Source organism: Boleophthalmus pectinirostris, unplaced genomic scaffold (genome assembly GCF_026225935.1).
Source record: "Boleophthalmus pectinirostris isolate CB_2022bp ecotype Guang Dong unplaced genomic scaffold, ASM2622593v1 HiC_scaffold_17, whole genome shotgun sequence".
NCBI lineage: Eukaryota > Metazoa > Chordata > Actinopteri > Gobiiformes > Gobiidae > Boleophthalmus > Boleophthalmus pectinirostris.
Window position 1 is genome coordinate 21194450 of NW_026571115.1, and position 25297 is coordinate 21219746.

The 25297-nt window shown below is 41.8% G+C and overlaps 1 protein-coding gene across 2 annotated transcripts; it reads right to left on the minus strand.

The window, feature by feature from the left end:
* Positions 1-104: 104 nt before the first annotated feature.
* Positions 105-25199, minus strand: LOC110171460 (myosin-9). 2 transcript variants are annotated; one of them, XM_055152546.1, is made up of 41 exons: positions 24921-25199; positions 15449-15780; positions 14246-14402; positions 13358-13385; positions 12970-13063; positions 12465-12485; positions 11303-11395; positions 11159-11222; positions 10886-10984; positions 10670-10813; positions 10497-10592; positions 9914-10185; positions 9623-9796; positions 9325-9498; positions 9137-9251; positions 7761-7948; positions 7573-7694; positions 7433-7502; positions 7151-7311; positions 6963-7071; positions 6618-6749; positions 6326-6532; positions 6110-6247; positions 5897-6020; positions 5634-5805; positions 5346-5558; positions 5032-5176; positions 4743-4949; positions 4549-4653; positions 4274-4426; positions 3956-4204; positions 3667-3879; positions 3292-3504; positions 2969-3130; positions 2759-2887; positions 2579-2667; positions 2341-2464; positions 2053-2261; positions 1807-1915; positions 1499-1671; positions 105-1355 (listed from the first exon to the last, which is right to left on the minus strand). In XM_055152546.1, exons 2-41 carry the CDS (start codon positions 15773-15775, stop codon positions 1247-1249), a joined length of 5883 nt encoding a protein of 1960 aa, XP_055008521.1. In that variant the 5' UTR covers positions 15776-15780; positions 24921-25199; the 3' UTR covers positions 105-1246. The 2 variants fall into 2 exon arrangements, with proteins under 2 accessions (XP_055008521.1, XP_055008522.1); XM_055152547.1 differs by lacking the exon at positions 12465-12485.
* Positions 25200-25297: the final 98 nt, after the last annotated feature.

Below are 25297 nucleotides of genomic sequence, written 5' to 3' on the forward strand. Positions count from 1 at the left end.
ATTGAGCAAGCCAAGGCTCTACATCCAAAGCCTTGACTGCCCTCTACTGCCTACAATTAATTAACACAACATGCACACAGGAAAAAAAAACGTGGCACTTGAAGCAGTTTCGAAAGCCTCTTTAATCGTTATAACACAGTAGGATTTTGATTCCAAGAGCAGACAGACACAGAAAGGAGAAGATGCATATTTTTCCATATATTCCTTTAAGTGCGAAAGAGTGAGCTGTTTTGAATAACACATTTCCTCTCACTTCCCAGCAGTGTGAGCCAAAAGCATCTTGGGGATACAGCTTGTTTTTCCCCTTCATAAAAAAATGTCTTACAGTGAATGTTATTTTAAATGTGCCTTTGGCCTATGACAAAATCGCATTTCTCGCCAAGCGTGCCCTGGGAATACAGTGTGCAGTGAGTCAGAGTCTACCCTCCACCACCTCCCATTCACCTTTAACCTTTAACCTAAACAATAAACACTGATAAACATACAAATCAATTCATGTCCAGAAAAACACACAGCCAAACATTTCTGCCCAGTGGAATGTAGCCACATGTTAAGGCCATAGTGAGAATTGACATAGGAAACATGTAAATGGCAGTGGTTTAGATGGATTTTTTTTTTTTATCTCAGTGCAAAATTATTAAATTCAGCACAGTCAACAGTCTTCATTCGGCCTCAAAAATGTTTCCATAGGTGCATATAATAGGCTGAAAAGCGAGTGCAGCTAAGTTAAGAATACATTTCAGCGTATAAACCTTCATAATAATCTGAGGCGAGGAGCAGGAGCAAGAAAAAAAAGCTCTTCCATTTTTAACCATTATAAAAACTTTAAAATACAAATCTATTTTGAGATATTACTTTGGTCCCCTTCCAGGAAATCTGTCTTCTTTCTTTAACCTTCTTCAAATTAGAAAAATAGATAGTTCAGACTACTCATAATTGCAAGGTTCCTTATAAAAATAGTATAATTACTTTTCCCAGAAAATGAAAAGTCGAGCAAATAGACAAGCTAAAGTCTTGGAAGTATTGGTATCATGTTGTGTAATGATTGTCCCTGTGTGCTGGAGTCTCTGTAATGAAAGTGTGTGGTGTATGCATAGATTGTCTAAGGTGACAGATGCTCACAGGTATAGATTTCCAGGGAAAGATCCCAGACACTAGTTTAATGATATCTTCTTTTCTTATGAGCTTGTACAGTAATGTTCATTTATAATGCAGTTCAGTTGTGTGGATTATAGATGGCGCCGTTTCACTCAGGCTTGGGCTCAGGGGTCTCGCTTTTAGCTTCGCTCTCCTCATCACTCTCTATGCCAGTGCGAATAGTACGGCGCACACCAAAGGTGGGAAGGTCTCCACGCCTGAAAATCAAATCAAAATCTATGTCTTAGTTATGCACATTATACTTGTTTAAAAATGGGCGGTGATATAAATATTGGTGAAAAAGGCTAAGAGTGCAGAGTATACTTTTGTATATAAGTAAAATACTACAGTGGACATTTACCTAAGCTTGTTTTTGAGGCTGGTCACCTCACGGTTCATGGCGTCTGCAGACTCCGTGGCATCCTCAAGCTCCCTTTGCAGTTTCCGTCGGTTGGCGTTGGCTCTCTGGGCCTCCTCTTCGGCCTCTTCCAGCTGACGCTTCAGCTGCTTCATGCGAGAGTTCAACTTGTCAGCCTGAAATACAAAGAGGGTAGTTTAGGTTGAGGGGTACAAACAGAAAACAGAACACAAATATCCATCTCATAATGTTGTTGCAGCTTTTCTGATAGTAGATTTGACTTCTGAGAAGACACCATTCAAATATCTTACCTGGTCTTTGTACTGCTCCGAGTTGCGCCTCTCATCATCCACCTGCAGAATCACCTCCTTCATCTTCTTCTCGGTGCGTCTCACAAGCTTTGTGGCTGCCTGCCTCTCTCTGAGTAAAAAGTAATCGGAGTTCAGTTATGATCATATCTTTACATGGTGTGGACTGAACTAAGATCTCCTTGTGTAAGCCTTTGTTTTGCAAATAAAATACTGTTCTATGGTAACACTAGAATTCTTGGATTGTACCTGGTCTCGATGTCAAGTTGCTCCTCTAGCTGGGCGATCTTAGCCTCCAAAGCAGCCATGTTGGCCTTGTACTTTGACTTGACTGTCCCCTCCAACTCCTGAAGTTTCAATTTCAACTCCTTATTCTGGCGTTCGAGTTGGGCCCGTGCCCCCTCCACACGCTGACAAGTGCTGCGCTCTGCTGTCAACTCCACGTTCATCTGATCAGTCTACACAGAAGCTACCTTTAATATTTTGCAATCACACAGACAAGAACAAATCGGACTTGTGGTGGATCAATGAGCAGACCTGAAGCATTGCTTTCTTGAGCCTGTCATTGACCAGCTCGGTGTTGCATTGCTCCTCCTCAAGCTCTTCCTCCAGCTGAGCGATACGAGCCTCCAGACGCCTCCTCTCCTCGGCTGCCTGCGCACTGACAGCACAGGGAAGAAACAGATTTGAGAGATGCAGAACATGCAGGATGCATAACCATTTTCTTCTAAAGGTATGTCAAAGCAAAGAGTGAGTAGTAAAAAAAAGAACTAACTTCTTAGCAGCCTGGTTGTTAATTTCATCCTGGAGCTCGTCCCTTTCCTGTTGGGCCTGCCTCTTCACTCTTTCTGCAGAGGCCAGCTCCTACAAAAGTTACAGTACAAGGTCAGATGTAATATCAGTTACGACATTCAAAATGATCTAAAATTCAGAGTGTAATGTACAGAGAAATTACCTCCTGCATCTGGATCATCTCGGCCTCCATGCTCTTCAGCTTCTTCTCAGTCTCTTTGCTCTGGGCAAGGATCTCCTCTCTGGACATGCGGGTGTCCTCCAGCTCCCTCATCAGATCTTTCATTTGGGCCTGATGGGAGGACATTGATCATAACCAAACCAATGCAAATCTCTCATAAAGTATTTTGACTGTGACTGCACCGACACAGACCTGCAGTTTCTTGAGCTGTTTGAGGGCTTCATCTCTGTTCTTGTTAGCCGTTTCGATGGCAGCCTCCAGCTCCTTTAGATCCAGCTCCATTTTTTTTCGAGCGGCCACAGCTGCAGAGCGCTGTTTCCTTTCATCCTCCAGCTCCAGTTCCATCTCTCTCACCTGGACAATACAGGGCATTATAAAGCATAGGTCAATAAAAAAGAAAGGGAAGACAAGTGAATTCTACATTTTACTTAGTAAAAACTGTATACTTTACATAGAAACATGGAGACATACATATACACATGTTGCTGATGCAACCAATTATAGTCTTTCATCACCTGTTTGACCAGAGCCCTCTTCTTCTCCTCTCCCATCTCATCACGTCCTGCCAAGTCCCTCTCATACTGAGCCTTCATGGCCTGCATGTTGACCTCCAGTCTCAGTTTGGCGTCCTCAGTGGCCTGGAGCTCATCCTCCAGCTCCTCCAGCTGAGTCTTCATCTCCTCCAGCTGCTGCTCCAGAGTGCGCTTGGACTTCTCCAGCTCATGCACCTGACAATATAAAAAACACAATGAGACTTATGAAAATGAAGAAAATAAAATGCTAAAGTCTCAGAACAAATGAACTGAATACACCATGATCAGAGAAATTTAGCATCCACCATTTCAAATCACGTAGTTTGCAAAAGATTATGAAATGAAGAAAAGTCTTACATTCTTGCCAACATCATCCTTTGAGGACACTAGATCCTCCATCTCTGCTCTGAGCTGTTTGTTGCTGCGGTCCAGTTCTTCTTTCAGGTCCATCAACGACTCCAGATCTCGAGTTAAAGCCAGAGCTCTGGTTTCCTTCTCACGGGCCTCTGCCTCAGCACGGTCACGTTCTTCTGCATAACGGGCAGAGATGTTCTTCTCCTCTGCAAGCATCTAAAAACAGAATAGACTAGATTAATATTACATTACAAAATATCTTCTATTAAAATTCTATCTAAAACTGCATTACCTGGTCGAACTTCTTCTGTTTCTTCTCCAGGTTGGAGACAATCTGCCTCAGGTGGTCCTGGTCCACCAGCATGTCATCCAGCTCTTGCTGAAGGCGAGTTTTGGTCTTGTCCAGTTTCTCAAAAGCAGCACATTTCTCTTCCAGGCGCTGATTTGCGGTCTCCAGGTCCCTCTGGTACCTCTTCTTTGCCTCTTCAGTAGACTCCAGACTATTGGCATCTTGCTCCAGCTTTTTCTTCAAATCAGCAAGCTATAGACAAGCAGTATCATTAACATTCTGCAAGTACGAGATCATCATTATAGTTAAACAACTGTGTACCTGGGCCTGAGCTGTGAGCAGCTGCTTCTCCACGTTCTTCTTGGCCTCCTCTTCCTCCTCCAGCTGTTCCTTCAGGTTGTTCTGTTCCTCCTCCAGTTGCCGCAGACGAGTGCCCAGGGACAACTTCTGACGGGTCTCCTCTTGAAGCACTTCCTGTTTAAATGGTCAAGATATAGACATGCTTGGATCCCAGACATCAGATAAAATATGTTTTTGTCAGACCACTAGTTACTGGCAAAACTCTACAGAAACAAATACGGATTTGTTGAATGTACCTGGACATCCTGCAGCTGGGACTCCACAGCAGAGCAGTCTTTGGTCGCTTTTATGGACTTTCCCTCCACATCACTCAGCAAAGTGTTGACATTATCTAGTTCTGCCTATGGACACAGCATGAACAGATCAGCAATTAGAGGCAGAACACCTCAGACATCTTCATAGATCTTATAAAGTAGACATAATTCATTACCTGCATTTTGGCCACTTTCTCAGCCAGCTCCACTCGGTTGCGCTCACTCTCAGTGTACTTGAGCTGCAGCTCTTGGACTTGGGCCTCAGCCTTCTTCCTGCGGTGCTCAGATTCTCCTTTGCCCTGCATCAGCGTCTGCAGCTCGATTGCAAGTTCATTCCTCTCAGACTCTAGAGCCTGCTTGGCCTTCTCCACAGACACTTTGTTCTAAAGGGGACAACACATTTATCAATTATTGTTACAATGAGTAATAATTTTTGAAAAGTAAAGTAGTGAAAAAGCAGTTTACCCTCTTTGCTTGCTCAAGCTGCTCGTTGAGTTCATCAAAGGCCTGAGCATGTTTTTGCCTCATCTCGCCCAGCAGTTGTTCATGAACCTTTGCCTCCTCGTCTAGGGTCTTTTTTAGTTGAGCCACCTCAGTCTCACGTTTGGTCCTAAGAAAATAAACACAAAATCTTACTAAACTAGCCTGTTAAATAACCATATGTGCATAAATGAAATCCTGTATTTTATTTATGAGTAACTAAGCCATTTTAATGAGCACTACATTAAATTTATACTATAATTCAAATGTTCACATACAGTATGCCCCACTCTGTGTACCTGAGTTCTTGTTGGGCTGCAGTGGAGTCCAGCGTGTCCTCTAGTTCAGTCTTGAGGGCCTCGAGTTCCTCCCCCAGGTCTCTGCGGTGCTTTTCGGCTTTGGCCCGAGCCTGTCTCTCCAGCTCCAGATCCTCCTGCAGCTCTGTCAGCTGAGCCTCCAGTTCGCGGATCTTTTTCTGGGCCATGTTTTTCTGAGCAGCCTCTTCTTCAATCCTTAGTTTCAAAACATATAATTTAATTAGAACTTTAATGCTAATAGTTGTTGTTTATTTTTGAGGGGTAACATACCTGGCAAGGGCAGCCTGCAGTTCCTCCTCCTTCTTTGCCAGTTGAGCCCTGAGCTCAGCGATCTGGGCCTGCAGTTCTGCAATCTGGTCGTGGACCTCAGTAAAGTCTCCCTCAAGTTTACGTCTGTTCTTCTCCAGCTCCTGGCGCTGCTTCTCTTCTCTGCGCAGGCGGTCTGAAATGAAAAAAAAAAAAAAAGGGTACAAGTTAGGAATGCCTTAAAAAAAGCATAAATGCAAAAATTCAGGACTTGATAATTCTCTCACCCTCCAAGTCTGTGATCATGGCCTCGTGTTTGGTCTTGAGTTTCTGAAGACTCTTTGACTTTTCCTCCTCTTCTGCCAGGTTTGTGGTGAACTCAGAGATCCTCTCTTCGAGCATTTTCTTCTCCTATAAGGGTGGATGTGTTTGGACATTTGATCATATATTCCTTTTATCTCTATATTAAGGTGGATAGAGTGAAGATTGTCAATTCTAACCTTGTTAAGTTTGGTGTTTTGATCCTCTAGAACCATCACATCATCTTCAATCTTCTTCATCTTGGCTTCCAGAGTGACTTTATCCAGCTGCAGCTTCTGTCTGGCTGCTTCCTCTTCATCCAGTTGCTGCTCCAAGTCCTAGAAGCACACTCTCCTGCATGAGTTTGGCTTTAAACAGAAGTAATCATTGATTCCATCTATGCTCCAAATACTCACAGAAATGTTCTGCTGCATTTTCTTCTTCTCTGTTGTCAACTGAGAAGCCCTCTCCTCCTCCTCCTCCACACGGGCCTCCAGGTCATGAAGGATCTCCTCCAACTCCTGTTTCTTTGCAGCCAGTCGGGCTCTCATCTCCTCTGCTTCAGCACACAGCTCTGTTTCTGCCTGAAGCTGCTCTTGAAGAGCCATTTTCTCAGCATTTATCTGTGAAAACAATGCAATGCATAGTCCAAAATCTCATCCTAAAATAATCACAATATTTAACACATGTGAATGGTCAGTTTATTACCTGCCTCTGCTTGTCCTCCATCTCTTTCAGTTGCTGCTCTGCATAGACAAACTTCTCCTTAACCTTATGCAGCTCTTCATCTTTAGCTTGCATCTCCTCCTCCTGTCGACTCACTTGGAGCAGAGGTTTCACCTGAACACATGAGTATGTTCATGAATACCCTACATGCACTTGCAGATGCAACTCAGTATGACTCAAGACAAAATACAGTCTAGTGTTTTAGTGTTAAAATCTGATTAACAAATTTTTGTTACTGTATGTATTACATTGTCCTAATAAATAAAAACATTAAAATGGTGCCAGCATCTTAAGTGCATTTTAAAAGGTTTTTCTTTCATATCTTACTTTAGTGAAGAGCCTCCACCACTGCCAGTTCCTTAGTTTGAGGTAAGCAGCGCAGTTCCTCTGGATGACTTTCATTGCAGTAAGCTGCTGCTGTCTCTTGGCAAAGGCCCTGCAATACAGAACACATTAATTAACAGATCTAGATCAAAACTGATAACCTGTTCAGTTTAAGTCAGTTGTATATTTACTTGCGGGCCACATAACCCCTGCACCAAGCTTGGAAGCTGATGATGATGTCTGTGATTTTCATGTCCCTCTCCTCTTCCAGGTGAGCCAGAACTCCAGCTCTGAAGAACACTTTGCTTTGACCGATACGGTACAAGTTTGGGTCCAGCTCCAGGCTTTTGATCTGTGCACAGTCATTCAAGCACTTCCTTTTTATACCTTTTCTTGTACAAACTATTTGTGCATTGAGATGTTTATATAGGTCACAAAACAGTAATGCAACTTATGTTTTGAAAATATCTTACCATGAGCACACAGGCCTGCTTTCCATCCATGAAGCCCTTGGGAATAGCATTGGGAGTGAGGATCTCATACCTGCAAATGAGCACAATTGTCAGACTATATGCTAGCATGAGTATTAGCAATCCCTAGAGTAATTTTTTACCTCTGTCTAAACTCCTGGAAGACGATGCGGTTGGGGAAACCCTGTCTGCAGATACGAATACCTTCTAACACACCATTACACCTCAGTTGGTCCAGGACAAGGTGGGGGTCTAGTTTACCAGCCTAAGGACGAACAAATATTTAAGTAAATGTCATAATTCGACTTTAGTCAACAACACGCTCTTTTACCTTTTTCTCATGGTTCGGAATGATGCAGCGGACAAAGTTGGGGTTGGTGTTCCTCAGAGTGGCCATGAGTTTGGACAGCTGCTCTTTGTACAGCTGGCCCACAGTGCGAAACATTCCCTTGCGAGTCTTGAAGGCACCGGGCATCTCGGACATGCCGGACACTTTATCCAATCCAACAATGCGATCCACTGGAGGAAAGAGAAGATTTTAGGCGAAATATAATACAAGTCATCACATATCCATGCAAATTCAAACCCAACGCCTAGGCAGTATGCATGTACAGGAACGCTGTCAAATAAACATGAACCAACACAAGTGAAAAAGGCAAAAAACAAAATGGAGCAAATGCAGGTGAAGCGTGGAGAGGCACAATGATGGGTACGTCTCATTTCTCTTGTTTTTTGAACTACAACTTGATCATTTAAGAAAAAAAATTAAATAACGTTTAATTTAGTTACGATCCATGTATTTTAAAAGGAACAGAACACTAGTCAAACCATGCATTTTGCTTATCTGTGGGTCAGTCTCCAAAAACAGACTTTTCCATAGAACTACATCTAGTTATTCAAGCTCAGACAAGCTTAAGTGTTGATAAGACATTCACTTTATGCAAATAAGGAGCAATACTTTTGGAAAAAACTTAAAAAAAACACAAATTACAGGATAGATGAGTATGGCCTATATGTCCCACTCCTTTTGGGGTGAAACACAGTAAAAAAAAAAACTAAAAAAAAAAAAACACTTTTTTGCAATGTTAAAGTTTGCACAGTAACAGGAAAAGGTACTGTAATTAAGAGGAATGAGACACACCCAAAACCAAAAACAAACTTGATGCAGAAAGCAGTTTGTGAATGGACTGTAGAGCTGTTGTAATGTATCATTTGTCTGTGTGTCAAACTTGCAGTGGGCATGTATTTTGTGGCAAACCACACCAAACCCATGCAATTTATACCCATTTCCGCAGTACCCATGAGCAACACCAGGGGTCCCACACAACACTATCACAGAAGGAGAGAGCAGAGTTCAATGACAAAAGCCAAGAAGTTAAAGTAGACACTCAACTGAAAACAGAAGGATGCCACAGAAAGATGTGGTAGATTTAAGCAAATCAAAAGAAAAAGAAGTCATGTCACCTGAGTCTGAGTGGAGAATGGGAAAGCGCTGATAAAAATAGGCTCTCTGACAATTTTGCACCTCTGAGACCCAGTCAAAAAGGAATGACAGACAAAATGGGGCCAAACAAAGGAAATCATGGATGAAAGAAAAGGTGAGAACAAAGGTCCGCAACCAAAGAACAATATGAAGAGAAATAAATAAAATCCCAAATGAATGTTAAGGGGTGTTTGTACAATACCAAAGCTTCAAGTTTAACCCACCATCTTTCCACAACTCTGCCACAAATCTGTCAGTAGACTGGTTCAGCAGTGTAGCCACATTGTCATTCAGTGGGTCCATGTTCTTCATCAGCCACTCATCTGCTTTGTAGTCCACCTAAACAAATCAAACTGTCAAGTCATAATGTGTCTTAAAATATGATATATCATTTGTAGATTAACTAATGTACCTTTCCAGCATAATGGATGATACAGAAGTCAGCCTCGTCCTTCAGTTTCTTGGGTTTGAAGAACTTGGGGTGTGTGCCTTGTTCCTGAAGGACCTTCTCTACAAAGCTCTTGTCTGTAGCTTTGGGGAACCAGCACTCCTCATCCAAAAGAGCCAGGATACCAGGTGGGCTAGCCTGAAAAAAGTGAGTTTTTCCTCAATTCTCTGTAACCACTTGAGTGTACACTACCCGGAATGGGTACTTAACCAAGTTTATTAGGAAGTAAGCCACAAATGGTTTGATAAACTATTAAACTCACAGGCTTCTCGATGAGGTCAATGCAGGGCTGCAGGTCCAGGCCAAAGTCAATAAAGCTCCACTCGATGCCCTCACGCTGGTACTCCTCCTGCTCCAGGATGAACATGGTGTGGTTGAAGAGCTGCTGCAGCTTCTCATTGGTGTAGTTGATACAAAGCTGCTCAAAGGAGTTCAGCTGGAGAGACAAAGGATGGAGGACTAATTGACTCAAAGGCACTCTTTTTAAAACTGAAGTCTTATTGTGGTTGCTGGTACTGCAGTAAATTTACATTGTACCATCCAAGTTGCTAACCTCAAAGATCTCAAACCCAGCGATGTCCAGGATGCCAATAAAAGAGGCACCTTGTCTCTTGGTCTTGTCCAGTGCTTTATTGATCCTCATGACAAGCCAGCGGAACATCCTCTCATAGGTGGCTTTGGCTAGAGCCTCCACAGCAAACTCTGCCTGCTCCTGAGTCTGCGCCTTCTGCACGTAGTCCCGGCCCACTTTGATCCTGGGAGTGAGGATGGCCCGGGTGAAATCAGTCACGTTCATACCCATGAGATGGCAGACCTTCTGGGCAGCTGAGATTCAAAAGAGGAGGTATGTGAGTACTTTGAGAATTACCAATACCATAAGTGAATCATTTGAGTAACTGAGTGCTACAGCGTTCATCTGCAGAAGCATTTAGTTCAGTGTAATTTATGTCAAATGAAAGTGCTCCCTTTACGAAATAATAGAGAGGAAAGCGACATTATTAGGCTCATACTATACTTGCATGGACTAGTTTGTATGCCCAACATGTTCCCTTATTATTTGCTTTACATAAAAAAAACAAAAACAGTTAAGCAGCAGTTCTTTCAGGCCTGGTCTTGCCTTGCTTTTCTTGTCCCACCTGTATTATCAGGCATGGATGCCTGGTCTGTGTGACGCTCCTTCTTGAAGTTCATGTTTCCAAGCTGCAGCACAGCAGCCACCACCTTCAACATGCCTGAAAGAATAATGTTAATATGATCAAGAGTTAGATACTACATAACAACTCTGTACCACAGCTCTGGTCATCATTACCGATCTGCTCCTCCTCTGGGATGCCCATGATTCTAAAAGCCTCCATGGTCTCCACAAAGAGGTCCTTGTCCTGCTGCCCAGGAATGGTCACGTTGCCATTGGAGAGGAAACGGTAGTTGTTGTAGTTTTCCAGAAGGAGATCATCTAGGAGATGCAGTCAAATTCAGTTAAACAGCTCAGCTGTCAAAAATATGTTTTTAAGGATGCAACACTTACGGCGCAGTTTGTCTCCAGCTCCCGTTAGCATGTAGTAAAAGATGTGGAAAGTTCTCTCATCTTTTGCCTGGCGAATAGCTCGGGATTTTTCCAACAGATCTAGCAACAGTATTAAGGAAACTTTCTAATGTATTTACATGCATATATGTTATTAAAAAGTCTTGTCTAGACACCATAGACATTGTTAATCGGCTTGCATTGTTAATTCAGGTTCTTTAAACAGTAATCAACAATCACCTCTGCATGCAGAAATTTATACAATTATAAGGATACAGGTTTCAATGTTGGCACCCACAATGTAACCGTTGACGTCAAAGTTGATTCTGATGAATTTTCCCTGAAAAGAATCAGACCCCGTTATGACACTGAACAAAAGTACACACTATTCAACAGATATGATCTGAAAGTCTGTCTTACAAATCGAGAGGAGTTGTCGTTTTTGACAGTTTTTGCATTTCCAAAGGCTTCCAGAATGGGGTTAGCTTGCAGCAGCTGCTTCTCCAGCTCACCCTGGTGCAACGGACAAAAGATGAAATGATCAGTGTTACCTACATAAATCACCAATTGATTTCTGTATATCAGTTATAATTTAATATGAATGAGTGATCAAAACTTATATTTGTCATTGTAGAAATTATAACATACTTACTCTAAATACGTGGGAAAACAACAAGTGACAAACTTAAAAACAAGCATCAAACAGGAATACCACGAGACAAACAACACAGTCCAAGCAGGTCCCAACACTGAACTTGTTAGTGCCCAAACACCAGGAACCCATCACCTGTCACCAAAAGACGCCCAGGGAACGAATAGGAACCAGAAAAACTAATGTTTACATCTGTGTGCAAGCCATCAAGCCCCACTGGTTTGCACGAAACCATGGACCTTTGCGGCATTTGGACATGAGCTAGCCCAGTGGTCATTAATATAAGAGGACATTTTTTTCCCTCCCTGAAATCAATATCTGCTAGGAAAAAACATTTACAGGAAACCACCAGTATCCCAATAAAATATTCCACTTCAGGCCATTTATGTGCAGTCTTCTTATTTTCAAGTCAGCCTTCTGTATTCCCAGTTATGCAAAGCATACATGACTTTTGAGATATCCACAACTACTTATTTTTGCCCAAAAAGCATTTAATTGGCCCTATTGTTATTTAGAAGTTAGCGTAAAAAACTGCATCTGACAATTATGTAACAAGTAATGTATGCAATCTAAACAATCCATGAGCCTTTTATGAGATGAGATAAAATAAAGTCTGGACATCTTCTTTTATAATACCAGCAATATAAGCATTTTAGCAACAAACTGATTAGCACACAAAACAATTCAACCAGACAATTTTTTTTTCTTTTTCATTTCTGCATTGTCTGGCTGAATTTGTGAGGATATGCGTAGAGATGCCTCTGATCTGCCAATAAACTTCCTCCCCACTTCCTATTGACTGGCTATGACATGTGACCTCTGCCCTGAACAAGACAATCCTGAAGCGAAGCGGTCCGACACAGAGCGAGCGAGGGACAGAGGTGAGAGAGGGGGAAGAACAGGGTGAAGCTTAATGTAGACTCAACTCACATGTGACAGGACCGAGCTGCTCTGTTGATGGAGAGAAAAATACAACCTCAACAAATATAGACATTGGTTTTGATCAACTCCAGCTGGATAATCCATCACACAAAGGCAGTGAAGATAAGACTATTGCAGTTTTACAGTCAGAAATACTGTTCAATGTTATTGTGAGTTTTACAAAGTATGAAGTCGTACCTCAGGGCTATTTGACTCACGTTGGCTATGCAAGATTATCAAATTAACCGTAAAAAAATGTATTACGAGTGAAATTAGCTCTAGTAGAGTTCAACAATCGACTGAAAAAATGCTGTCTAGATTCTTTCATACACAAATTGTCTGCAATAAAAAGCATTTGTTAATCTAAAATGCAAATTAAAATATTTATTTGATAAAGATGAAACACTATTCCTTTTCGAAACCACTTTTAGACCTACCTATATCTAGAGCGATGTGCATAGTGGAACAACAACAGTTTATAAAAGGGAAAATGACTACAAAAGGTAATACTGACCTGGTCTTTCTTGGTCTTGTGAGAAGAGGCTACATGAGCCAGATATTGGATCACCTTCTTGGTATTTTCTGTCTTTCCAGCACCAGACTCTCCTCTATGTATGGAAAAATATACAGGATTACGAGCTATCCAACCACATCATTTGAGAAAATTTTAATTTGTCACAAAGGCAGCCAAATGGTTATATTCTCAAGATTTCACTCTTCTGATGAGACTTTACTTCTGAGTTTGAAAAAACATGCTCTGCTCTCACTTTAACAGAAGCAACTTGGACCTATTTGTTGTTAATCTTTCATAAAGAAATGACATCTATTGGCTGCAGCAGATTATGTGATTCTAACAGATTTTACATGCCAAGACCATTTTCTTAAGAGTAATGTCAACTTACGTGCAAAGAATAGACTGGTCTTCCCGATCTGGAGAGAACAGACATACATTTCCATTAGTAGTCTATGATGCTGCATTAAGTGCACATGTTATCACCAAAGCGCATACACTCATTATGTATGACAGGAAATGCAAAGCCACAGACAGGATGTGAATTTCCTGCTTCCTGTTGTGAGGAAGGTGCAGTGGAGTTTGAAGCTGCCAGCTAATTACCCTCAGGCCACCCTAATGCAGCGTTCCCATAGTACATCGGCATTTCAAAGATACTTACCAATGCTACAGACAATAGACTCTAGGAAACTACACACTAATGATTTGTACATTAGCTGCAAAATCTAAGTTTAAGGAGTATAGAGCGCCTGATGCAGAAATGAAGCTGCTGATTCTTAAACCACACACTAGACCACATTACAATAAGTGATGACATCTGACTTGGAAAATAACTTCTTGATTTTTGTAGAACAGTTCATTATTATTATTATTATTATTATTATTATTATTATTATTATTATTATTATTAGTGATTAGTTGAGTATTTGATAAAAAGGCAAACACAGCTTATAATGTAGACAAATCAGTGAGGACAGTTTTGGGCAAAGAAAAGTTTATAATATACACAAAATTCTAACATGGGGTCATAGTGTATTTAGTGAGCCCAGTGGGAGAAAGCAATAAAGACACTGTCCAACATTAGCTTGATAAAAAAGGTTATCCCTGCTTGCCTTTCTTCTAATGTTCAGGTTCAATGTACAGTATTTTCCTTGCACTCCAATCTTTTTACAGTGGAACGTAAAACCAAAATAGTAAGCATCCTGTATAGCCTTGTTTTATTAGGTCTCAGATCAAGTAATGTCAATATGTAAATAGTTCACCTGTGGATAAGACTTACCCTGCATCATGCTTCTGTACGCTGTGTCAGTGATGGCGTAGATGTGAGGGGGCATTTCGTGTCTCTTTTTGCCCTTGTACATGTCCACAATTTCTTCTGAGTAAATGGGCAGGTTCTTGTAGGGATTTATGACGACACAAAAGAGACCCGAGTAAGTCTGCATCAAGAAAAATACAACAGACACACATTTAGATCGCACAAACATACATACACAGTGAGCAAAAATCTATAGTGTATAGTGTTTGATTGTGATACATTATTATAAGAAGCGAACTGGTTCAGATGTTATAATACGTATAGTAATATAGATAGTTAAAGTGAACATGAGAGTCAATATGGATTCATAGCACCATGTGTGCCCATCCCCCTTTGACACATTGGAGCTCATGAGCTCTAGTCTCCTCCTCCATTATGTAAGCCTGACTCCACCCTGCTGCAGTTTGAACTGCTGTGTGACCTTGTTGTTGTAAAAGTTATATTAGAAATTTGCAAATCATGCTTTTGATCCTCCTCCCATGGCCACCTTGAAAGTGTATTTTTATAGCTCCAACAATCTATAGAGATTATACTTCTGAATACATAATTGAGTGGATAGACAAGCACAGATAGTCAGAGATAGTCAGAGTCCTAATTTGGGGCATTTTGAACACTAAAGAGTAAATGACTAACACAAGGAGAAGATGGGATTGCTAAATAAACTCTGGTTACATTAGATTAGTTGATGCTGCAAGAACAAGACTTCAGTACAATCACCCCCTTAATGCATGACCCCGCAGCACACTGCCCTTCTGAGTGAGGGTGTTGATATGACCGGGTCACAGCCAAAATCTCTGCCATCCTTGGCAATGGGCATAAAATCACACCAAGTACAAGGGTAGCTGAAATGCCAGTTGTATTCATCGTCTATTTTAGCTCTCTAGCATTGACCCTGTGAACTTCATGTTTACAAGGCAAATCTAAACATAGGCAAATACAAAAACAAAGAGTAAGAGAAGACAAGGAAGCAGGACTAAAATTTTATCTCTGTCTCAACTCATTATGCTCATATTGTCTCTACAGACAATAGAGAACAGGGACAGGACAGGACAGGGAGAGCCACCCTGGAGCGCAGCCATCTCAGACCTGCTTTTGGGGCCAATGGGACTATTCATCAGAAGCCGTTTCAGGCCACATGAGCGAACCCAAATGAACTAATGTACTCACATAAATGAGCCCTGAGTAGTAGCGCTCCTTCAGGTTGTGCAGCACAGATGCTTCGTTCAGACACGTCAGCTCGGCCATGTCCTCCACTTTGCTGAACTTGGGCGGGTTCATCTTCTGGATGTCGTCCTTGTTTACACGGACCTTCTTCCCAGAGTCCACCAGCTCCACCACACACTCATCTCCACGCTCCTCCTTCACAGAGCCCGGCTCGAAGCCCAGTCGCTCTGAAGGCACCCATACCAGCTTCTTGGACGCCCAGTCCGCCTGGGCCAGGGGATTGTTGACCATGTTACGGTCCACGTACAGGAACTTGTCAGCGGCTGACATGGTGGCTGGGGGGAGACAAAAAAGATATTTACATTAAATCAGATAACTACTTAAAACACTTCAATATAAATAACTGCATGGGGGAGCAACAAGCAGCTCGAGACTGATCAAGTAATTAACAAGGAATTAGGGCATTACAAAAGAATATATAGGGGACATGGGAGCAATTAAGTCACTTTATTTTGGTCCACTAACCTACCTGACTGGTTCTGGCAAAACAAAGAACATGACATCTGATATCTGCGCATCTCAGTGTGCTCTCTGAGGAATGTGATGACCCGACTCACAACAGATCAGAGAAGATTCAGGATTCTTTTCTGTGAGGTCTACGTGTGCGTTTGGGAACTGGTGATTTGATGCTCAGGTAACCAGTGTCTGCAGAACTTAATCAATAAACATGCGTCAACTGATCTCTGAAAGAACATTTAATGCAAAATGTGCTCAGTGATTACTTGAGGGTGCCCCTTTAGTAAAATATGGTGATCTTTAACAATATAATTTTATTGCACAGTAAATTGCAGAGAGGCGTATCACTGTTTTGATGGAATGTGGAACTTAAAGTAAACATCAAATGGCAGAACTTGAAACTGGGTCAAACAGCAGCAGTACGGAGTTTTGTCACTAACTACAAATGCTACGTCAGGCAGCCCCTAGTTTGAAGCCATCCAGTCATTAGACACACCACCAACTCGGAAAACCATACCAGAACAACACTGACACCGCTTTAGACACAAATAACACACTACAAAAGGGAGTGCTGAGGACTATCACACATTGAAAGTGACTAGACCAGTAAAACCAGCCAGTAGAAAAGGCAGATGAGGTTTGAGTGTAACTTCACTGAACAAGAACATGTGCATCTGCTCATCTCAATTATCGTCCATCAGAGTTCTACTCCAGGTCACTGCCCTCCTCTGGGACTACACACTGCTTATTCATGTTGTGTTTTTCATATGCAAACATGAAGGAAATTACAACCAGGTTGTTAAAAGTGCCCTGGGGTATTCAACATTGTAACTTTGATCAGTGAGTGTGATGGTAGAACAAACCAGCAGTGGAAGGGGAGTGTAGATAAAATAAGCATAATTTTGAATTATTTTGTGTCTGGTTTCAACTACCCGCCTAAGGTCCATAGTGGCGGGCCAAACCGATCAAACAGTATTTTTAAAAAAAGTTAAAACTTCACGACAAAAAAGAAGGCCTACAATAAACATGTTTTACCATAACAAAACTTTAGAGAGTCAAGTTAACAACACTGGAGAAGACAAATGATCACCATTTAAAGTTAAATTTAGCAAAAGGGTAATGATCTGGATTGCACAAGACTAGTTTTATAAACACTATGGGTTGGAAATTGGCTAACATTCTCATGTTTGACATCACAGGTCACCAGATTCTGCACATCACATTTCCTTTAACCGACCCTCGTAAAAAACAGCAATGATCCATCTGTAAAAGCAACATCCATTTGTGCAATCATCAACAGTTACAGTCCCTTAAGAACACAGTGTGAAGAAAGTTGGTCAATTTAACATAGTTGTGTCTGTTCCGGTACATTTAACCTTGATCTGTGAGAACCCTTTCCTTCTTCTCATGACCCCTGTGTATGCACTCAGAACCAGCACCAGCTCTGCTCCCAAACTCCTCCCTGGTGCATGTCGACCCCGTCCTGCAACCAAGCGTGGGTCAAATCAGTGGCGCTGTAAGCCTTTGCGTGTCCCCTCCTCCCTCTCTGCTCCCTCCATCTCTGGCCTTGTGTTTATCCAAGTCCTTTCAGGGTCACATTCCTCTCATACTCACCCTGTATCGGGGAGAGGAATTCCACACGAGTCCGCTCTGACCAGGCCTCCCATCTCTGACCTGTTCTCCAGCTTTGTGTCCCATCACATCAGCGCCTCCTGCTCAGCTCTCAGCACTCTCCTCACACTTGAGTCTGGAGTGTACCCTGGGCTCTTGGATCTCATGGTCAAAGTCTTAAGTTTTTCCTAAACCCTTCCCATGGACATCACAGGCTCCAGCATTTTGGACTGGATAAGACTATGTATATGTAACAGTAAGAAGCAAATTGAGGAGCTGTAGCAATTAAAAAGTAATATAAAATAAAGCTCATCAGTAAATTTATAGGATAATAAAAACACATACAACTATGGGAAGGTAAACAAAATAAAATCAATACCTTCAATATTTGACCAATACTATATGCGGGAACTCTCTGATAACACAGATGCATATATTTAAACAAATATATTACCTATTTAAAATAAATAAAAAAATAAATAAATAAACTAAAATATTCCACTAAAACATTTCAGTTACCAACTTCTGGCTGGCCTGTAAGGAATAGCTCAGTGAATGCACTCATTTCTATATTTATCAATCCAATAATTACTTGTGTACAATCTCACTCTCAGAGATCATCATGACAGATAGATATCCCAGTAAATCATATTACCAAGGAAGTACCGCATTAGCAGGTCAATGGAGTAGAGAGTTGTAAAGGTTTTCCCAGAACCATAAAGAGTGGCCAAGGGCTCCTGCACTGAGGACTGACAGGAGGGTGGAGGACTGACTCTGATCAGTGACACACTTTACTCCCTCAGTCTCTGGGGAAAAGACTAATTTTACTCTTCTCTGCTCCATATACAACGCCTCCATCAGACTCTACAATAACTGTTGAACTGAACCAGCATGGACATTTTCAAAGCATCAGGTTTCCATTTTAGGATATCAAGATTATTTGTTTGTGTTGGTCAATAATCCTTCCAAATCAATTTACACTCTATTAAAGTTAACCTACATATAAAGTGCTTTTTATCTGGTTGTTTATGTCACATCAACTTCATTTTATCATTTGGAAAGTTGTTTGGCCATATTGTCCACACACGCTGTGTGGCAAATAATATCTCTTTAATCTTCATTGTACCAAAAAAAAAGACTTAGTCCTTCTGTTGTGTCAGGTCCTCTAAAAATCTTAAGTTTCTCCTGCCACATTGAACCACTGCTCTCTTGGTTGTGAAAATATCATCTACTCTGCAGAGAGCAATTTACAACAGGATTAGTTGGCTTAGTCATTGGAACTCATTAAATCAGTTATCATGAAATTTTCCTGGATGTTAGGACTAAAATCCAGGATCTCAAATTATGGAGTCCCATTTGAGATAAATTATAAAATAAAACATGAATTATTATAAAGTTAAACTATATGGTGTCAGTATCTTGTATCAGTTGAGGACATCATTGTAATGTACACAAATACTACACAACGTAACCTAGATCAAAGTACCAGAAACTTTTAGTGATCTCTGGCACATAAGGGTGACATTTAGGAGGAAGCCTGTAGGAGTCAGAGGCAAAACAGCAGCAGCAGCCTGTCAGAGCCCAACACAAAAAAGGAACCAATAAAACAAACAGTAGAAGTGATACTAGTACTGAGGAAGTGCAGCCACAGCCCTGTGTGACAGAGGAGCTCTGGAGCAGAAAGCAGGTCAACCTCGGCCTTTACAGTGAAGCAGGGCTTTCCATTCATCAGCCCCATTCCATTCCACCTCAGCGACCCCCTGTCTCATAGGTCTGGCCTCCTCTGTAGACTCCTGTGCACTGTGATGGTGCTCGTCCAGCTGCGCCGCATTGGCTGCATTGACAGAAATATTAACAAACAGAGCAACAGTTACGTAGTCCAACTGCATCCTCTCACAGCTCACATGGTTTAGAAGAGCCTCATGTCCTCATCAGCTGTGGATGTTTGACAATGTCTGCCCCGGTCACCCTGCTCAAACTGTTAAACATGCTTTCCACACAACGCACCACATCCATATTTTCCGCAGCAATAGCAAAAAATACATAAGATGGGATATTATTATTTAGGCTGTGATTTAATTGTTTAACTATTGAGCCATTTTATTTTTGAAAACTGGTCTTCCTGTTTTTCCAAGCCAAGATCAAGATCTGTGGAGCCAGATCAAACCATCTCCAGTCCTAGACGGTCCAGGGCCAGGCCTAACATGGCCTCACTTCCCCAGAGCTGAAGGTGGTTCATGCGGCAGACGGAGATGGAGGAAATGACAAAGTGGGAGAAGTATGTTGCCATTTGTGGAGCTTGTTGTGGAGGATTGGAGGAAGGAGAAGGTGGTGCTTTGGTGGGCACACGCTGTGCGGCTTGGACCTCTGAGCAGTCAATTAAAGTCTGGCTGGAAAATCCACACAGTGCATGACAGATCGTCATCACTTTCCACATTACTTTTACATTCTTGTCCAAACCTGGGTCCCATTTCACTTTCAAATGTGAGTCGGCCAATGCCATCTTCCATTAGCATACACTCTTCTATAGGGGCTAATAAAGACTTTAACACAAGGCTAGGGCCTTCCACAAACAATGGGATCTATTCAGGTGGAGTGGACTCCATGTTTGAGGAATGCAAGTGATAAAATGTCACTAGTATGAAATAACCCCCATATTCAACACAGAACAGTTAAACCCAACATCTTCTCATTTCCTTCAGACATTTCTGAAACTGCTTCTCCAAAATGTTTAATTTCATGCATTGAGTACAATAACAGCAAAAGTTGTATAGTTTAAAAAAAAAAATATATATATATATATATATAAATATAAATATAAATATAAATAAAACCTCCAACCTGGAAATAAAATCCAACCAGGAAAAATATACTTCAAGAGCTGATAAGATCATCTTCAGGGCAAAGACCAAATTCCAACAACATACTGCATAAATCTAATCTGATTAACTCCAATGGATGCACCATGGGTTGGCTCTTTCCTGGAGTACCCAGCACCAACCCCACTGCAGTGATATCGACCAGTGGACAAACAGACAGATTATGTAAGCCTATAAACAGACATAGAAGAATGCAGAGGGGAGTAGATCTCAGAGGCAATCACTCCTTACAGTGAAATACTGTGGAATGTGCCGACAGAATCCCCATCACTTACACCAGACCACTTGAATTCGTTTGATTTATAACTAGTCTGTTATGTATTTTACTGACTGGATTATTTTATGACTCTGCGAATTTATCTCTATTGAGGGCACTCCTTCAGAAGTGAAACAGTTTAAGCCTGATACAGGTACAACACATATGGGGGAGCCTGGACATCTGGTCTGCAGGGGTTTTGATGACAGGTGATGACAGATTTTTTAAAACCAGGCTGTGGACTTGAAGCACAGTACGTTTTAAAGTTCACAGAGCTCAAAGTTGGTTCAAACTACCAAACTGTGTGAACGAACACGTTGTGCAATCTCTTAAGTATTAACTAGCTCAATCTTCATACACAGTCAGACACCAGGTGCACACTTCACACACCCATCTAACTACATGGTCCATCATACTCACAAGTCACCTATAGCCAGTTTATTTTAATAGACATGAAACCCAAAATGTTTACCGCTAATCCTAGGGAACACGAATGACCTCTGTCTCTGCCCTCTCCCATTCATCCATTTGTGGGGAGTGTGGAAGGAGTAAGCAAACCCACAACATGGAGAAAGTGATGTCATCCTTCAAAGCAGCTCTATTTTCACAACAATTTCTAAATTCTGTTAAATCAACATTATCCATAAAAGCAACACAACTGACCAGGCAACCGATTTCACAATTCACATAGAAATGCCTCATAAATCTGTTTGTGGGCCTGTATACATTTAGAAATTCCTACTGGTGCATAAACCATGCTCTGAGCCAAAAATAATTTGAGCCACGCCCTTCGCAAGATATACTTATTTGATGACATCCTTATCTTTAATAGTACCAAGAGTCTGGCGCCATACCACAGAGCACAAGAACTCCTGTGTGAAACTGTTAAATCCAACTTAGTAAAATCATTAAGACTGCATTCCTTTGGTCAGTACTTATCACCAATCCAACATTACCTCATTTTCTACACCAAAGAAAAAAAAAAATCCACCCAAGATCCAAAAAGCAATAGCTCCTAGAGTAGAGGTCAAAGTGCATTTTTCAGGACTGGACTTTATTGTATGGAATCCCAGTTGGAGCTCTGCCATTTCCTGGTATTGTCCATTTTGCACTGGAAACCTACAGGTGCGAGCCGGAGAGAGGATGTAACACTGGCGGGATATTGTATGCAGAGGAAAAGGGAGTAAGTAAAGAGAAGACAAGGAAATATTTGAGTAGAGGTTAAACAAAATGCAACCATGACATACAGATATAAGTTTACTTGGCGTTTGCTGAAGTAACAGGGCAGAGGAGCGGGGGAGAAAGGCGAGAGAGGAGGACAGGGGCAGAGACAGGAAGGCGGAGGTGTGGAGGGGCAGAAGAGACAGGAGGACATGAGGCAGAGAGATGGCCTGATCCACTCTGCTCGGGGTAATGGAGCGTCCCACAGCCCCCCTCAAAGAGACTGGAATGTTTTGCCCCATGAATGAATCTCAGCTGACCAGGCCCAGTCACAAACCAAAGACTGATGCTCCAGAGCAGAGACATTGTGCAAACCAACACATGGAAAGAAGACATAAAAAGCATAAGCCATCTCCCTTTTATATATTGCAATAAATATTAGCCATACCATGAGATTTTTGCATCTATGGAAACTAGCAATGGGCTAAATAATAATAGATAAGCAATAATGTTGTAATGCCAATGCAAGAACAAATTATACGTTAACATCAGCAACTTTTTGCCGTTTTGTGGGGTCAACAGATCAAGGCTCTCCTTGATACTTGAACCAAGATTTAGCCTTAAAATTTGAGATGGTTACATTTTCAAACTGTTTACAAAAATTGGAAACTGACAAATTTACAAAAAGTACGGTCAATTGTGCAAATATGCTTTTCTTTCAGGTGGTTTAGAGGAATGGAAAGTGCTTTTAGGCAATACCAAACCAAAAATGCCAACGGTCTCTACTTTAAGAAAGTCTGGTAAAGTAAACTGATTCTACAACCTCCAGAAAGGATTGCTCCAAAATGTAGCCTCTCAGTATTGAAATGCAGATTGTTAATAAATTACAGTGTTATTTTTGCATTTGTGCCATACTTGGACTAATAAACTCTCTACATGGTATATGTGAGAAGATGAGGCCACTCCCATCTGAAATCCAGATGACGCTCCAGCAAAGCTTGAGGTAAACTTTTTGCGGACACAGCTGGCCTTTGAAACTTGCACAAGGATAATCCAGTCTGTAAATAACAGTAACATAAACTGACAATTTGAGGTTAATAAGACAAGATTGCTTTGGGTTATAGTTCAGCAACAATGCCCTGATGTCCTCCGTCTACTCTTTTACCCAACTCCAGCTAGAGGCCTCCTGTAATCTCTCTGACTCAGGACAATGAAATCTAAACATCCACAGGCACCATCGCTCAGATTGAACCGCCTCTCACACCAGCTCCTGGGTCAAAGTCTGTGACGTCTGCATTCAATTTTGGTATAAGCTCCCACAGGGTCTGTGCATGGACTTCGCTGACACATAAATGAAGGAAGGCAATAATCTCTGCAGGGGGGATCTGAACAGACATGAGGAGCAGTGGGTTCAAAGGATGACTGTTCACAATATATAAAATGTACTGCATGGGTATTACATACTCACCTACATGGACTGTATTAAAACATTAAGGACACACCCTTTTTAACGTTTACAAGATTCGGCTCCTGTAATTAATAATAGGCTTAAATAACGCTACATGTCAAATAAAAGAGTGGTTCTTGTTACAGTGACTGAAGAGCTTTTAAACCACCAACACCTGGTTTAAACACAAGCAGGTTTAGCTGGAGAAATGCCAGATTTGTGCCGCTTAAAAAGTGGCAAGAGACAGCAGAGACGGAGCCTACCTCAGACCAAGGGTGTGCGAACTGCGAACATACCAGAGACTGTTTGCTTCTCTAGTGCAAACCAAATACAATGATGTGCCATGGAGCAAAGCAAACACAAATGGAACCAACACATACATAGGAACTGTGATGGAGAATTGTTAAGTCAAGAATTTACATTACACATACAATCAGGTGCTCTGTAGAATAGAAAGTATACATAATCTTATGAACAAGGATTTTAGTAGAACCGAGGAAGCTGCTTGTATGAGCTGTGAAACGTATTCGACCAAAAAAAACTTACTTTTGTCCAGTTGTCAAATTGAATTTCTCCTTTGCCAAGGATTTCACTACCACCTTTCTGTCAGTATAAGAAGAGTATATTAATTTAAGCAATAGTATCATCTGTTCTATAGGTGGTTTATTTTGTTAAATGCAGTTTATAATATACTTTTTTATCACTGCATATACGTGGACATTGTTTACTTGTCCAGCATATTTAAACAGTACATTGTTAGTTAACATTGGCAAATAGCCTATTAAAAACCAGGTCAGCTGCCTAGTCTATCAAATTATGTCAGAGCTAGAGGCTTGAGTTCAGGATAGCGTAGGCCTACAAAGGCTATCCAGGAAATAACCTCCTGCAGCATGCAAACTAAAAAGGCAATCCGTAATCCTATATTTTTTAACATCTAGCAAGGTACATAATTGCCCAGAATGACGAAATGCTGAAATAAAACATTGGTAAGTTGGTCTATGATCCCAAGAGGGACGCACGGGCGCGTATTTCGGATCACCGGTGTACGTATGACGTCATGCCGCCAGACAGACGTCTTCTCTGGCCACACGCAGCGTGTGCTCCAAGCTCTACACACCTAAAGTTTAACCACACACTAATAATACACTGCACCCCTGTCTGGTCTCTGCCGAAAGGACGGCCGAGCTACATGTAGCCCAAAAACTCCTCTCCCCCTGGCCCCATCAAGCTCAGAGCGCACCGGCCTTTTTCTGCAACTCATTCAAGCGAAGCAGCGAAACCACTTCCTGGCTCCGTTATGGCTTTTAGCTCCTGAGCAGCGGCCAAATAACAAACTGCGTCTTATTAGAGTCATGACGGAGTTAAAAGTTTCCGCAAACATCAACAGGCGTCTCTGAAGTTCGTATACTGTTGTAAAAGTGTGGATAAATCACTTTTGAACCTCACTCCCCATAGCACGGTTGCTGCTGAAGTTGCAGCGTGAACTAGCAGCCGAGCTTCCTGGTTCAGTGCACTTGCTGAAGTGCGCCGCTGTAGTTACAATGGGACGTGGAGGCTAACCCCGAGAACGCGTGGTCACCAAAATGGTAAAGTTCAAAGTATTACCTGCTATTTGTGTGCAGGTCGCCGTCGAGGGGTGGAAAACGACAGTCGTGCGGCTCTTTCTGCGTCTCCGTGGGTCTCTTCTATCGACAGCAGCTCTGTGGAGTTGAGGCTAAACTACAGCGCTCGCTTCCTCCCTCTCTTTCTCCGCTTCACTCGCTCTTTCTATCGCTTTTTTCTCTGCCCCTCTTCCTTCTGCCCTCCCTTTTCCTCAGACTGCTGACTGGTTTGCGTAATTTTACTCGGCGAGTGGCCGCCAGCTCCAGCCGGGGTGCGGTCCAGAGCAAGGCGGGTTCTGGTCCACTTCATGAGTGTTTATAACCAATCACAAAGCCTGTTTAATAATCTGCACACTTTGAACCAACCAGGCCACAGTGAGG